General features: G+C 37.3%; 1 protein-coding gene across 1 annotated transcript in view; it reads right to left on the bottom strand.

The window, feature by feature from the left end:
* Positions 1-17,593, bottom strand: part of RYR2 (ryanodine receptor 2) — a 380,434-nt gene that overhangs the window by 163,628 nt on the left and 199,213 nt on the right. Inside the window, exons 17-22 of the mRNA XM_030944688.1 lie at positions 12,417-12,535; positions 11,893-12,026; positions 8,111-8,352; positions 4,976-5,168; positions 3,006-3,222; positions 2,678-2,782 (exon numbers count right to left, since the gene is read on the bottom strand). Coding sequence (XP_030800548.1) covers positions 2,678-2,782; positions 3,006-3,222; positions 4,976-5,168; positions 8,111-8,352; positions 11,893-12,026; positions 12,417-12,535 — 1,010 coding nt within the window. The remainder of the gene's footprint in view (positions 1-2,677; positions 2,783-3,005; positions 3,223-4,975; positions 5,169-8,110; positions 8,353-11,892; positions 12,027-12,416; positions 12,536-17,593) is intronic.

Genomic DNA, 17,593 nt, shown 5'->3' with positions numbered 1-17,593 from the left:
TTTCCCCTAGTGACACTATTTCTGTCCTAAAACTACAATGTATTCTATCATATAGCTAACATATTTTGTGGGTTACCTTGTAGTTTCCTGGGTTTTCTTCTGAGAACAAAATAAAAATCTACTGCCTTGCAAACAAATTACATTAGTGGCAGAACTCATCCATCAATTCTTAATTTTTGTGGTTGGTTTTAAATGTGCAGTGATATTGAACAAAGATTTGCAGATGCATCTGATTATTTCAATAGCACACATATTCAGAGTTAAATTTTTCTACATTAACTTGCTATTTTACTTTGTTACATGCATAGAATGCAGTAGTAATAGGATGTGCAATAGTGGGTATCACTTTGGTGATACAACATACAGATCTGATGATGCAGATATGTAGGAGGAATATAAAAGGCTACAGCAGAAATTTTTTATCATCTGGAGGATCATTTTAAAAGTCTATTAGCGTTTAAACTTTTAGACAATGAAAAAACACCCCTAGCAACTATGCATCTTGCTCTGAACTAAAAAGACAATCTAATATTAGAGGACTTGTGTGAGTCTAAACAAGCTAATTTCTCTGCCATGCCTTCCCTCACTACTCAGTACGCTGCAGTACATGGATTCAGATAACTAGAATTGGCAACAGTGGCTTAAATGCAGCCAATACAAAACTGGGAGGAGCTGTTGACTCCCTGGAGGGTAGGGAGGCCCTGCAGAGGGATCTGGACAAATTACAGGCCTGGGAAATCACCAACCCCATGAAATTCAACAAGAGAAAGCACTGGATTCTACACCTGGGGTGGGGCAACCCCAGATGTATGGACAGACTGGGGAATGAGATGCTGGAAAACGGCACCAGGGAAAGGGACCTGGAGGTCCTGGTCAATGGCAATTTGAACATGAGCCAGCAGTGTCCTGGTAGCCAAGAGGGCCAACCCTGTCCTGGGGGGCATCAGACACAGCATCACCAGCCAGGCAAGAGAGGGGATTGTCCTGCTCTGCTCTGCACTGGGACAGCCTCACCTTGAGCACTGGGGCCAGTTCTAGGTGCCACAACCCAGAGAAAGTCATGACACTGTTAGAGTGTCCAAAGGAGGGCAATGAAGATGGTGAAGGGTCTTGAGGGGAAGGCATTTGAGGAGCAGCTGAGGTCACTTGGTCTGTTCAGTATGGAGGAGACTGAGGGGAGATCTCATTGTAATTACAGCTTCCTCAGGAGGGGAAGCAGGGGGCAGACACTGATCTCTTCTCTGTAGTGTCAGTGACCGGACCCATAGGAATGGCCTGAAGTTGTGTCAGCGGAGGTTTAGGTGGGATATTAGGAAAAGGTTCTTCACCAGAGGGTGGTTGGACACTGGGACAGGCTCCTCAGGGAAGTGGTCACAGCGCCAAGCCTGAGAGACCTAAAGAAGAGTTTGGACAACATTCTTGGGCACAGGGTGTGACTCTCTTGGGAATGGTGCTGTGCAGGGTCAGGAGTTGGACTTGATGATCCTTGTGGATCCCTTCCAACTCTGGGTATTCTATGAAACTGATAAAATCATTTGTGAGGAACCAGTATGATTAAGAAATCAACCTCCAGAAAATGATCAGCATATCAGGATCCCAGAGAATGCATCCTACCACAGCGCATTAAAGCAAGGTAATGTAAAACATTCAACCCCCATTTTCATTTTGAACATAACTAACTTTATCATTTGGTACTTATCATATATGGTTTAAATAGTGTTCAACTGTACAATTAGACACCCAATATGTAATGGTACACTAAGAGTTCCTGCAGATTGCTGCACAGCTGGTATGATTACACCACAATTAAAATGTTTTGACACGTTAATTTAACTGAGGTTTTGCATTTGATTTGGTGGGGAAATTAACTACAACAAAATCTAGAGAACTTCTCTGGTAATCATATTTTTTTAAGTACTGCCGTATGCTAAACCAAATAAATACCTATGCCCAGTAACTTTAAATCTGTAACGTGAACTCCTCAGAAGCCCAAAATCTTTTTAGTAACAAAAATAGAATACATTCAGGGTTTTACACTTATATCTAGTACATACAGAATGTTTCTATATACTCTTCACAGCAATATTTGTTCATAAAGCAGCATTTGGGAAACAAATAACGAGCATAATAACATGATTGATTTTACTGATGAAATTTTGAAAGAAATTTTTTTATGTACTCCATGAAAATAGGAAAGATACAAGAAAATTGTTACGTACAGCACCTAATACAGACATGAGACTGAAGAAGTGGAGAAAAGGGAAGCAAAAATCAGATTTAATGGAATTTCCTATAAGCAATACTTATTTGGGACTTTAAAAGAGTAATGACAGTCAGCACATGTAAAGAGAACCAAGAATAACTGTTTTCATTGGGTTAATCCACCAGTCAGTTGAATATCTTGCTCCAAGAACAAATAGGAGGTGAAAAACTCACTATGTGCTTTCTGTGCTGACAGTTAGACTGAAAATTTCAGCACCAAATAGCTTTAATACCAGAATTTTTGTCCAGAAATGCCCAAGTGCCATTGCTTTCCACATGCTTTTGGCAGGATAGTGTTTAAAACCTTACTAATTTTGGGGGCAATGATGAAAAATGCAGTTCCATTAGTACATTGAAACCAATGTACTGAATCATACAATGCAATTAACAGAAAATTAAGTTGGAAGGTACATACTGGTCCATACTGCCAACCAAGTTCAATCTTATTCATAACCCAAAGTTCATGGATGTTCTCTGCTAATTTTTCTCTAATCCTTTCCAGGTGAGGAGGCAAAACAATCTAGAGAGAGAAGAGATAAGAGAGGAAGAGGCTATTACAAATAAGCTGCTTGACATGCCACCCCAACTTTCATAACAGACAAACTTCATACAAACCAAATCTCAATAAACCCCAAGAAAAAAAACAAGTTTGGGACAAGGTGCAAATTCAACCAAATGAAGTAAAATAGGCATGTAATATGTGTGCGTTTAAAAAGGAAAATGTAATATTTCCATTGCCATACCTGGCTAGTATCCACAGGAACTGGAGTGAAAGCTGCTTGTGAGAGAGAGACAGTGGGACCCAATAGGTCTCTTGTGTAGCTTCGATCTTGTTTGTACTCTCGGCTGTTCTCCACTTTCAGCTTCTCTTTTGGCAGGACAGCTTCAAAGCATGGAGCATATCCAGGTGGAGGAAGGAACTTGAACTCTCCATGACGACCTCCAAGCAAGAAACGAACCCTGTAAACATCAGAATTACTTTAGATAACCAAGACACCTCTGGTGGAAAGCCTAATCAGTCTCTAAGCCTAAAGAATATTAAATGTTATTTAAAAAAGGGAAAAAAAAAGGGGGAGGAGGGATGTCGGGAATGTCAATGTTGCAGCTTCTTTTCATTGTTTACAGTTCAATTTTCTCTAATCCTTGCTGGTTTATGATGTAGGAGATTGAAAAAACACAGAAAATGTAAATTATTATTTTTTCTAGTTAATTTAAAGGCATTTTAAATCACAAGACCAATAATCTTTGAGAGACAGAATTATCAGTTTACTCAGCACACCTATAAAGTAAGCAGCAGCCTTTTGAGTCTCCAAAGGCAGACATTAAAACCCAGAGCAATCAATCAAGCATTTCAGAACTCTCTCCATTGAGGAGGTCTCCATTCAATCTCATTTGAGAAATTAACCTAAAACCCTGTGGTTCTTTCTTTTCTCTCACAAAACACTAAATCTTTAGGACACATTACAAAAACTCCTAAATTTCCTTCCCTAAAACTTTTGTTGTATTAATAGAGACTCAGGGGAAAGCACTCTTTTATTAATGGTAAAATGGTAAATATGTCATGGCCTTTTATTACTGAAAAATTTAATCAAGGAGGTAATAATGGTGTAGCAATGACATAATACCAACATGACAGAGTTAAGGCATAATACTGAAAAATCTTCCTAGAACATTGCCATCCAGAAGGAATCAAAAAACACCCAAAAGACTAGCCTTAAACCAGAAGAATTTTGTGTCTTTTCTGTTTTCTGAGTATCTTCCACGATTTTGTCAATGCTATACCGGTACACACTCAAAAACTGCATGCTGCACACAGATAATATCTATCAGTGATATCTCTGATAACAGAAATAAAGCATCCAGGTTTATAGCTTTGCATTTTGTAGCAAGCAGATCTACGATTTTACTACATTTTCTCTCCTGTACTATCAAAAGCAAAGTCTAAAGGAGTATATTCTGCATTTGGAGCAAAGGATGCATGTGTGCTCTGTGTGACAGCTTTTAGCTTCTGTGGTATTCTTTGAAAGATCTCTCAGAGAACATTGCTCCACCTCCAACAGAAATCACCTTTCAGCCTCCACCTTTGCCAGTCCTGATAACGTTGGTGTCCCTGCTGGAACACCACAAAACCTTTTTTAATGTTATAGTCTCAAATTGCTCAATACATGGAAGTGGATGTTTGGCACCTCAAGTGTGACTTGAAATTTTATAAAAAACCAATACAGCAACCAGAATACAGATTGAATTTGTTTTAACTCATGCTGCAGAAAAGGAAGTACATGACCACCATTTCTTGAGGTAAGTGCAAATAATGCCTCTTTTAATAATAGTTACTACCTCATAACAGGTGAATCAGGGAAAATATATTTTTAATATCAAAGGCTGATGCAAAATGCTGCCCCGGAGTGAATGTGTAGCAATGTGTCAGCAAAGAAATTATTAAGAAGCTGTTTCTAATATATGTCTGCAAACCACCAGAATACACCGGTATGCTAAAAAGCAACAGATGCACTGTGTCTTCAGGACTTCTTTGTAACTCTCACTATCCAAAAACTGGAACTTTGCAAAAAAAAAAAAACCAAAAACATGTCAGAAAGAGAAATGAGAGCAGACAGCCATGGAACTATACAGCCAAAAAAAAAAAAAAAAAAGCAGAGTTGAAAAAAAAATCCCCAAAAAACTCCAAAACTCCAAAACTCCATGGGATGCTAACTTTATTCCTGCAGAGAAGCTGACGACTGGGAAGAAGAGGCCATCTATGTTGAAGTTTTCAAACATTCCTTGAACTGGCTGACCATTTATTCGGAAAGAGATGCTGGGGGCACTCAGGTCCAAACAGCAGCTAATAACATCATCAGTTCTTAATAGATGTTGGTTGGGAGAATTTACTGATCGTGCTACACAACCTATGGAAGCAACAGAGCGACATTTAGTGAAGCTTAAAAAACCACACTAGTTTTCACAGCAGCCTAAAAAAGAGGAAAAACATCACTTTAGAGCACAAACACATTAACACACAAATATCTAACCTATGACATCCAAGACCTGGTTTTAAGCTGGCAATATAGTGAATAGCAGCATAGTCACATCAACACAGCTATTTCAATCATAAATAATAAAACTCAATTACATTTAATGTGAGAATAATTACTGATATCCATATAAACAGTCAAAACTGAGAAAACTACATTTTATTGATTGTGTCTAAAATTTACTGCCATCTACAGTACAACATTTTTGAAAAAACATGGAAGCTGTTTGAAAACATGTCTACATTTGTTTTTCAAAAATAACTTATGCACTGTCTGCAAGAGATACTTCATGATGCATACTAAGAACAGAGCACTAACTTTTTAACTAGGGCGTCCAACTTTTGTAAACATGAAAGACTCAACTAGCACTACGTTTCCAGAAGAAGCTGAAGGCATAGGGTTTTATCAGAATCAGAAATAATGAAATCTCAGTAATTTTTCTACAAGTGAATTTTCTTGCACATATCTCCCCAAGCCCTGAGGAAAAACAAAATACCAACACTTTCAAAACTCTGTATAGGAAAAATGACTTTGTGATACTGCCAGATGAAAATATCACAGCTGAAAGTTAGTATAAAATAAATCAGAGAAAGGAACAATTAATACCAGGGATAACAAAACACTAAAAGCTATCAAGAAGAAGAGCAGATATTTCATCTACTTAAAGAATACTACTTGAGACCAGATGCCTTTTAGACACTAAAATTTTGGCAAATATAGGTTATGGAAATCAATGCATGCTGGCTGCTAACAGAAATACGTATTTGTCATTGATGAATACACAGTAGAACAAATTATCTAAATGCCTTTTCTGGCCCTAGGCTTTAAGGATCTATAAGTTCCACTTCTCCACAATAGGTTATTTCAGGACTGAAGAACCAAATGTAAATTATATGTGATTCTCATACAGGATTGGTCCAGAACAGAAACCTGGGGGCAGAAATTATTGTTGCTATTCATTGTAAATGTTTCATGGTAAGAAGGTTATTCTTAAAATGCCATTGCAGAGAGTATCAAGATGCAGCCTGGATTGTGGAAGCAAAAAAAGGCCATGATTTTCAATATGCAACAACTTAAAGTTCTTCCATGTTTGAGAGGTATGTATGTGTTACACAATATTATAAGCAAAGAAAGAAGACACAAATATTTTCAAACCTACCAGCCACATCCATAACAGATGAAAAAAATTGCAGATACATTTGTGGTCTGACCTATTTTTTTTCAGCAGGATTTGAGAACCACAAACAACTGTTCATTTTTTGTGTTGTTACATTTCTGACTGAAAAGTTTCCAGTGGGTAGAAAAATAATTTTGATTTTCAGTAATCCTTTGTTTCCTCCCTAAAAGTGACCTTAAGTACAAAAGCTATCTTGGTTAGCTCATTATTTTCAGGTTCTTCTGTAACAATACTTTTTCTGTCAAACTCAGTCACGACACTTGTAATGGTACCATTAATTATGCATCATTGTTCCAAAGTAATTCTCATTACACACAAGTGGCTAAGTAGCAGCTTCTTTCCTAAGATGCCATTCCAGTTGATATGCTATTATTTATTAATAAAATCCATTGCTATTTTGATTGGAAAGTTCTTTTGAAATGCAAAACTTTATTATTTTCCAAGTATCAAGCTTCAATGCCTCAAAACTGCAAAAACTTTGGATAGATGCAGCTGAATCACTAAATTATCTCTCTTGTCTGCTAAGGTGCTTTAGAAAACCTGCTCATAACTTTATAGTGGAAAGAATTGCCAATCCGAGGAGCCCTTCCCAGTTTCCAGGCTGTTCTCTAGTTCACCACTACCCAATAATCTCTCAATAATCAAAAGAAAAAAAAACTTCTCAGCAAGGTGAAATCACAGTAAAATCTCCTTTCAAGAAGTTCAGGACTGTCCAACTGTAGGACTACCCATGCTAAATGATATCTGGGAATCTTTTCACAAAAGTCAAAACTTGTGAAAAAGGTTAAGAAAAAAGAGAACAAGCTATTATTATTCTGACTTTGCTGAGCTAACCCAGTCTGAAGAGAGAATAAGGTATTTGTGGAATCAAGAGTAAATAAAAATGCTTTAGATACTGAGTTCAGCCTTCTCTAACACTAGAATTTTCATGCATAAATTACTATTAACAATTAGATCCGAAGTAAGCCAAGAACATTTTAAAGATGAATACCTGAGCAAATGTATCATATGAAAGCTAGGAATGTGATTCTGCAAGTTTTGCAGTAATCAGTCTTAATGTATGCAAATAAAACATCACTAAATAAAAAATATCTTGTTTTAAACATATGGCAAAAAACATATTTAAAAAACTTCACCTCTAAAGTATCTCTGAACTTCTAAAGACTCATAATAAAAATCTGGCTTGAAACAAAAAAACAAACCAACAATCAAAAATGAAGAGTCCTGTTACTTAAATCTCTCAAACTGTTCTTACACTACCATAGAGGAATTACAAATCCAGATGACTGTGTGTCATACTTCAATTTTTGCAGCTTTGAAGTTTTAAATACAATTTTCATAGTTACCATGAACACACAGTCCCACATCCACCCATCCCCCCAAAATCCCAGGCTGAAACGTAAATTATTATGTAAATTATTAGTCTACCTGCATTACTTCATACAAACCAATTTTTTCAATGGACATTGTCAGTTTAAATCATATTCTGATATAGGGTACTGCTTCTGTATGTTCCAAGTGTCAGCTTAAAGAAATTATTCCCTTTGCTGCTGTTGAAACCTAATTCACTGGCAGTGCAAACACAATTATAATGTTTAAACAAAAATAATCAACAACCACAAAATACCCAAGAGAATACCTGACCACAGATGTAGACCATCAAAGCCATAGGAATATAGGTCATCACCGACACCATTTCCTCCCCATTCCGCTCCTCCCCCTGGGTAGGGTGAATAACCTTCTGTGGAAGCCCAGCCCACTCGCAGGTGAGTTGACTCTGCAGTCACAAAGGGCTCTAGATGGTCCACCATAAGTTCATAGTACCATTTTCTGTACTGGGCCGAGCCTTCACTAATCCCCAAGAAGATGTTGGGTCGCATGCTTAAACAGAAAGAATAAAAGTAGTTATTAAAATCTTATCTCATGGACAAGATGAACTGCTGTGTATCTTTCACTGACTCAAATTTCAAGTTAGTTTTGTGTGTTAAAGCAACAGAGGTAATTTTACTTCACAGAAACACACAGATTACCAGGTTGGAAAAGACCGCAAGGAACATCTGGTGCAACCTCTCTTGACAAAAGCACAGTCAGGATAAGATGGCCAGCACACTGTCCTGCTGAATCTTATACATGTCCAATGTTGGGTAATCCACCATTTCCCCCGCAAGATTATTCTAATGAATGATTCTTCTCATTCTGAAAAATGTTACTCTTTTCTCCAATCAATATTTCCCCAGGAGATACTTGTACCCATTACCCTTTGGCTTTTCCACATGACTCCTGGCTGCACCTGTTCCTCTAACTGGAAAAATGGAAAAAAAGAGGTAGCTTCAGCTCCAATACTTCTCACTTGCACTCCCAAATCTGTATAGTCCTTCTTGATTCTACCCAGGTTTCAGCTTGCTATGCCATTTATGCTCCCTTGAGAAGAGTAACAACGGATAATCTGTGCTCTGGAAAGCTGAGGCACCCTCTAGGCAACATCTTAGACATTAGCTCCCAAAAGGCAGTATATTTAGTTATTTATTCATTCATTTATTCTGGTGAAAAATGGTCTATACATTTTAAGTTTAAAAAATGTGTGCTTCAGGAGCTGAAACAGTATCCTCACTCAGATGCCAACAGTAATTTGTTTATGTGTTTGAATGATTAGTAGATGTTAAATCCTGCAAAAAAAATCACAACTATTCACCAGTTACCAATGTAAGTGTAGTAAGTACACATTGCAGGTTTAATTTTACATAGCAAACTGCATTCTGTAACACCGATTATCCATTCAAGAGAATAACATTTTAAAAGATACAAAAGCGAAGAGTCATTCTATTTCAAAATTCTCTTGTATGTCTTCCTTCTTTGTTCCAAGTCCTGTATAACTCAATAATTTGCAGTGGTTGTAGAAATCCTTAACATCAATGTGATGCTCCTACTGCTACCGGTTTTACAGTACTCCACAAGACTACTTAAAAAAAACAAGCTACTGCTGTACTTATTCAATATCTAGCAGAAGAGCAATATGTAGAATCATATCTAAAGGTCATGAGGGAGAAAAAAAAAGTGAAAGAAACCTATGCTTTTCTAATCTGATTTTGGGGATAATATTGAATATAGACTCTCATATCAAAAAAATATCTCTCCAGACAGTCATTTCTGTGTCAGCTTTGTACTAAGAAAGACATTCAATCTTGAATTAAAACCATAGAGCACAGAAGCACCCAAAATCAATACTAGCTATATTTCTGCAATGGCTGGTTACCCATATAGCAAAAAATCTTTTAAACTTCTAGACTGAGTGTATGTAGTCTTCACATTCCACCACTACATTGGGTTATTACTTGTATAAATATTTTCTTTCTCCATTCATGTTGATTAATCAAAAAACTATAGCTCTAAGCTAGTCTCAGTCAGTGTGCTTTCTGTTAGAGGGAATGCAGGGGGAGGAAGAAAGGCTGGTATGGGTGGTTAAATAAATACAAGTCAGTGTAAAAGCAGACTCTACTGATCTGGTTGATAACAAAAAAACAAGTTTTATCAGGTAAGACCAATACACTGTCCTTCTAGAAGCATATGGATTGTCTTTTGGCAAATGTTTAAGTATAGATACTATTCACATTGTTCCAAGTCAAAAATTTAATGTACTTAAAAACAAAATGTGTTTGAGAAATCTGTCTTCCAGAAAATTAATATTATTTGTAAATTATTACTCTTTTCAGCCTAAATAGTAGCACCTTATTATGTTTTTGCCCAGACCTCACAATTTAATCAACCTTATCAGCAAAATTTCTCTTGCTCAAAAGAGGCTTGTAAATAGAATTTTCCATTCCAAAGCAATATCTTAGAAAGTTCCAGTAATACTTTAGAAAATTCTTTTGCCAAATATTTTTGGATCAAGGTATACATGTCTTCATCTAACACTAAATTTCTTCAATGATGTCTTTTTCTTATTGACCTCTGAAGAAAATATTTCTTTTTTTATAACTGCAAGAATAAGAATCTTTTCATTCACACCTTTCTAATGCAAAGCAAAAATATGGAACAACTAATTTACTTTTCTACCACCTTTTTTGGGAAAGACAAGTCTGTGTTCCTTGTAGAAGATCCAAAGTCATCCCAGAAGCTTAATCATGAATTGCAGAATCACTGAGGCTGGAAAAGACCTCCACCATCATTAAGTCCAACCTTTGATCAAGTATCTTCATGACAACTAAACCACAGCCCCAAGTGTCACGTCACGTCATTTCTTGAACACTATCAGGTATGATGACTCCACCACTTCCCTGGGCAGCCTGTTCCAATGCTTAACCACCCCTTCCATGAAAAACTTCTTCCTGATGTCCAATCCTCTCTTGGTGCAGCTTGGAGCTAGGTCCTCTTGTCGTGGCACTGATTGCTCGGGAGAAGAGGCTGACCACCAGTTGGCCACAGCATCCTTTCAGGGAGTTGTAGAGAGTGATAAGGTCTCTCCTGAGCCTACTCTTTTCCAGAGTAAACAAAACAGTTTCCTTCCCCAGCTCCATTGCTGAGGAACACATTGCTCCATTGCTGGGCGCTGGACATGCTCCAGCACCTCACAGTCCTCCTTGTAATGAGGGGCTCAAAACCGAACACGGTATTCCAGGTGTGGCCCCACCAATGCCAAGTTAAGAGAGACAATCAGTTCCCCAGATCCTTTAGCTTTAAGTAGCCTCCTTATAATGTACAGTGTAGGTTTTTTATGGTTTTCAGCCTCTAGTAAATCTTATGCTCTCTGAAATATAAGTACTATTTCTATATTTCAATTTTCATTCTCAAGGATTGAGACTTTTAAAAATAAACAAGTCTGAGACAGAAGATCCCACAAATCTTCTCACAAGGCTGCACTCTTTGGTCTCAGCATCAATTAAAACTCTGGAAAAGCATTTACTTAATAATATTTGTAAATGATACTTTACCAATTTAAGATGGTACTAGCTTCATCTTGTTATTAATGTCTGCTTGAAGGTAGCTTCTAAAAGTGAAAGGAGGGGTGAAGGCACTCTCTAAATATTCTAGGCAGTGATTAAGGTGTTTGGCACTCAGTTCTTAACTTTGACCAAAGATCATAATTTTGACCTCAGAAGATCATAAATATAAAGGCAATCACAGGACATTAGTTGACAATACTTTGAATGCACAGCTAGATCTAGACCATAATCTTTAGAAGAGACTACAGCTTTGCAGACTTAAAATAGTTTAGAGCAGCTATAGCTTGTGACAGCTCTCTCTGAGCCACGTTTCAAATTTAATCACTATGGCAAAGGGAATTTAAAATCCTAGTAAGAATAACAAATCATAACAAAAGTTTTGGAAGTAAAAGAGATTTTCTTTAGTGACTATTTCTTTTAAGCACAAGTTGGGGTTTTTTTCTTTGTTCATAGATAGAGATTTTTTGCTTTTTCTTTGTACCTGCTCACATGGTTGACAAGGCGCGTCTGTAAGAGCAGATCTCTTCCTGGCAGGAGATTATCACAGATTAGATGTTGATTAGACCGTACAGCTACTCCATGACAAACACAGAGGGAACACAAAACATCCAAAACCTGAAAAAAAAAAAGATCCTTTTAATCTTAAATACTTTTTCATTGTCAGGGTTAATTACTTCAGGCAATGTAATGCTCTATATCTTGTTACTAGAAGACATGTAATGGTATGTCATTCATCCAACACAGTGGTTTTATTTTAGAATAATTCTGAAATTCTCCTAACATTAAAAAATTCTTCCCACTTCCCTCACAAATTGTTATGTATCAATGCTTGTTGCCAAAAAGAAGGTAATATTTCTCTTTGCTTCTTCAAACTACTTCTATACATTTTAGGGTAAGTTTCATTTCTCATTATCGAAACAGCATTAAATTATTTGAAATTAACTTCCACACAGAAGAATGAGCTTGCTTTGTTCATCTAAATATACTTGCTTAGTCTTTACCTACCTTATGGTTTCTTCCATGCTTGTCCAAAAGACAGATGATTGATTTAATATGTCCTTCCTTAATAATGTTGAGAGCTTCTGGGCTTTCTACCAACACACAGTGTAAAACCTCTAGAATTCCTGGGGGGAAAAAAAAAAGAATTATTTCATCGATGTGCATATAGTGTCATAACTGTACATAATGTTAGCAATCTGTTGCTCATGAACATGAAATAGTTCCAAAAATCATTGTATATGACAAACAAACCCAATAAAGCAGCAGTCATTTCCATGAAGAGACATTAGCCCTAAAACATTTCTTTGCAATGGGGAAATAAAACAAACTCCCATGTGTACTGGACCAAATCAACACCTGCTTTAGGATCTTCTGCCTTTGGGAAAGGGAAATATTGTACATGTAGTTCATCATTATCTGTTGCTACAGTTGTGGCCACCATGAGAGAAAACAAAGGAGCTGAAGGATAGCTGAGAAGCAGCCTTCAATCTAAAGATATGCAATTCCTATTAGCAATGTACAGCTCTCATCATTCTGTCTTCAGTCCTTTATTCAAGCCACATCTCCAAACACTCAGCTTAATCCTTGCAAACCAAAATCCATAGCATGAGTCTTCTGTTCTTTGCCATGCCCTCCTTCCATTCAAGGAAATTGTAGCACTGCAAACTCCCCTTGATGTGGGAAAAATAGTGATTTTATATGGTAGTTCTCAGTGAGAGTACTCTGGCCCTTCTTTGATCCTTGTGAGGAAGAGAACATCTGCTGCTACAGATAACCTACACCACCATCACCATTTATCCCAATACTATTTACTGCTTCTTCCAGAGGTCTGAGGGACATAGGCTGTCATCACTAATAAAGAGTAGGGACTATTCAAGGACTGAAATGTAGAAGAGGTGAAAGACAACAGATAAGTGATCATTTGATTCATCCAGTCAACAGGTTTCAGACAAAGTGTGTTGATTAATATATTTGTAGACAAAATAATGCATATACAAAGAGAAAAGGCATGTGGGTAATGAGGTAGGGATGAGCTCCCAAAGTGATTCCGTAGCCCTGAAGGTTTAAGCACAAGAAGCCTTAACTATAAATAAAAGAACATACTAAACTTGATTTTGGCAGTGGTATACTCTGTGTTGCAATAGATGTGCACTTCCATTACTCCACCATTCTATGATTCTATGAATACTGTCAGTAACAATATTGTTAAAAAGGGTAAAAACCTAAAAGCCATGAGAGCCAGCTAAAAGAGCAGATGCTCTGTAGCAACATAGCTGTAAGCACAGTCCACCCAGCCTACGAACTAGATGAGGTCAGGGGTCACTGATCATGGTAAACCTAGGGAGGTTAGAAAAGGATCCTTGATCTAGAGGGGGAACAAGATCAACAAATTTGCGTGTCACAGTGATCTGGTAATTCACAAAAATCATCATTCAAAATTATCATTCAAAACATGGTAACTGGACATTTGCCACCACTCATTCTAGCACTGAAACATATTTTATCAATATAAATAGTAATTCAGTATTAAATGACACCCCTTAAGTGTGGCAACCATATCCTTGGAATTTTCTGTAGGTAGAGTCATAACCTTTTGTCTTAAAATAGTATACAGGATTCATTTTGTAGTCTTAACATTTTCAAAAACAGAATTAAAAATCCTTTGAAGATGTAAACATTCAATAATAAATGTATGTTATCAATTAGGTCCAGCTGCCCCAGCACCTTCTTGAATTGCTATAGCATCTGAATGCTAATTACCAAACATGCTTTGTTCCCTCTGTTTCAGAAAAAAATCACATATGAGTATGCAGTGTCTGTTCAGACTAATTCACTTTTAGATTATCTATAGTAAAGACAATCAGACTTGTTCCATTTTCACTGGAGTTACTCAAGGTAGAAAAGCAGTAAGCATTTGAGTCTAATATAATTAAACAGTATGATATGCAGAGTTCATAGTAAGGAGAGTGAAAATTTTCTTAATGACTAACAGATGAAAGGAAGCATGTATATTCAGGACTCTTCTAATGTCATACTATATAATACTAGAATAAAACACACTTGAAAAAAATCCTTAACACCTGGTTTCACCTGGTTTCAAAAACCTTTACTTAGAGAATAATCGTGTTAGAGAAACTTCCCTGTCCAATCATTCAGGAGCTGCTCTGGCAGTCACTCTTGCACCATGGCCCCTTTAGAGCTACACACCCCACACTTGCACAGCTAGACCAAGTTTCCTTGCCAGCTCAACCCCAAATTTCTCATAGCAGAATCTCAGATGTCCCAATCCTTAAAATAATTTCATTGTGGTACAATGACTAACAAGCTAACTCCAGTTGGGTGCTTCCAAGGACAGATCCCCAACACCGGAACCTGATATTATCTCAGCTGGTTAGAGCATGGTGCTAGTAATACCAAGTCTGTGGGTTCAATCCCTGTACAGACCATTCACGTAAGAATTGGACACAGTGATCCTTTTTGGCACCTTTGGAACCTCAACTCAGAACAGTCTGAGTCTGTGGGCTCCTGGGCTTTTACACCCTCACAGTCTAAGCATGCAGAAATCTGGGGGTCCTTGGCTCCTTCTCTATCTCCGAGTGTCAGCTGCCTGGGCTACAGGTTCCTTTGCCATGCTAAGAGTCAGCAATTCAAGGCTTCTCATCTCACCCAGAGCTCAAGCAGCAGCTCAACTGCAGGCTGCAAAGAGAGACTCTTGCAATGAATGTATTCCTCAACATTAGATTACTAATTTTTTTCCCTATGTTTTACTGCCTATAAAATTATAGTAAAGCTAGTTAATCCCATCTGGAATATATTTCAGAGTGAAAAACTAATCTAATCTTAATTTATGGATTGAAGAGACAGCTGAAGCATTAGCATTGGCATTAGCTGTGTGATATCTCACTTCCAACATGGTCTACCCTCAGATATATTTCTACTTGAACAGATAGTCATTGTCCTTCTTTTGCTTCAGTGCAGCTTGGGAAATGAATCAATTTCTGATCTAATTTGTACAATCAATTCACAGTTTAATGCTGTTTATATGTTTAATGGCTCTGTTCTGTTTTCATAACACTTTTAGTTCCAGGACAAGAAAAAAACGAAAACAGGAATATTATAGATAATAGTTGGTAGCATCAAATCTTTATTGCAATACATTCATGAAAACACATGCAGGAGATGTAGCTGACAACTTTAATGTTGAAGGTGAACATTTTGATGTGATTAACAGAACGTGGTTATGGTCTTCCTCATAAACACTTTACCTTCAGAAAAAAAAATATGTTATGAGAATATATGTATCCATGTATTCTTAGTTTAAAGGTTTAATATAAGCCAGTGTTTCTCCCTATTGAAGGCCTATGACTGCAAATTACAACAGTGAATATCCTCATCCCATCAAGCCAAATAAAGCTTAAAATCTGGCAAGCATGCATCCCACAAAAAAATCAGAAAATTACATTTACATACTAAAAGCTAAACCTACTGTGCCTTGCAAGGTAACAAAAGGACAGCCTAAATAGCATCTTTTATAACTGGCTTCCTCAAAACCAGAAAAAGTCTTTATTATAAAATCAGTTTTGGAGGCAACATGAAGTTATGTTACCAATACACATGGGGATGGAGTACAAGTGGCCAAATTCCTAGCAAAAAACTCAGAACAAATGAGTATTGCAAATATTAGTACATTCAGAGATCTTGTAGCATGTCAGGAGGTTCACTACCCAGAGCAACTAGTGTCAGAATACTCTGCAGTTTACAGAATGCATCTCATACCTTACTATACTATCATAGACTATTAAGTTTTTAATTCTCAAATCTTTGTGGTTTGAGATTAAAAATTAAAAATACATATGTACATAACAGAAATTATGTAACACAGAACTTTTAGAGCTGTCATAAGAAATTTCATCTTGAACCTCCAAAAGCTGAGCAAAAAGTTTTGCATTATTTCTTAAAGCCCTTACCCTGAGAGTTTCAGATGTAAAAGTTCATCTTTTAGGAAATAGTTTCACCATTAAGATCTTGTGATATACATTGAAATTAAGCAAGTTGCAATCAAATCCCAGGCAAATGCATAATTGTGAGATCATTCTCCTAAAATTAATGCTGCCACAGGACAAGTGGAGCATAGTGGAAAAATAATTTAACCTATGAATTTAACATTTTTCATGTGTGTGTTTCAGTTTAAATTAAGTTACTCAAATGCTCAATACAGCAAGGAGATCACATCACCTGCAGAGCAGGTTCCCCAAACAATAATGTAAACCAACACAAATGATGTTCAGTTATGACACCTATTTAGTTAGGATCACCAACCCTAGTGTATCAGCTGCAATGACAGGATGATCTGCAAACCTCTCTAACTAGCCATCCATGCTGTAAGCAGCCATCTGTCTGAGCCACCAGCTGAGAACTAAAGTAGTGATACAGGCAAAGACTCTCGTGTTCCTGTTGCTTCATCTTTTGAGCTGCTCAAGCATTCAGAGCATAAACATACCAGGCTGAAACAGATCAGGTGCATGCCAGGAGTAGGAAGTAATCCTGCAGTAAAACAGGTCCCCTGCCCTAAGGCCATAGATCTGCAACTAAAACATGGAACAAAACTCTGCAAAAGTACTTCCATAAAACATTGCTGTCTGGAGGGGCTTACATGGGCAAATGCTTCAAAGTGTCCATACCAGTTCTCAGCCCCAAGAATAACTGACTTTTAAACTCTCTGCTTGCCCCAAGAGTTGACAAAGGGAAAAAACCTGCAAGAGGAGAAGCATCAGTGTGTAACTGTTCTTTATAAGAGCAATGAACCACCGCAGATCTTGTCAATCAGCTAGTGAATGCCATGCCAGTTCACCCTCAGCTCCGAGAGGGAGAACACTCCTGTCACTGACATTTGACAATATTTTCCTATGTTGCTGGTCAGTTCATCTCAGGAACAGATTTATGGCAAATAAACAAAATGCCCATGAATGTTTAATGACAAAGCTGAGGGGAATACAAACACCTCGTTTACTATAGGACACATCTGCTCTCACAGCTGCTGATGCATTGAATACAACCAGGGTAAGAAATTTATTAATGCGTGCCAAATAGCGACCTGCACTGAGACAACTCCTGGAACTATGTGGAATACTAAGCAATAGCAGGGTATTTTTCATTTATTAATGCCACCGTAAAAGGCTGTG

This window comes from Camarhynchus parvulus, chromosome 3 (assembly GCF_901933205.1).
Source record: "Camarhynchus parvulus chromosome 3, STF_HiC, whole genome shotgun sequence".
NCBI classification, from domain to species: domain Eukaryota; kingdom Metazoa; phylum Chordata; class Aves; order Passeriformes; family Thraupidae; genus Camarhynchus; species Camarhynchus parvulus.
The sequence above is the reverse complement of the archived record's forward strand: the minus strand, read 5'-3'. Positions and strand labels throughout refer to the sequence as shown.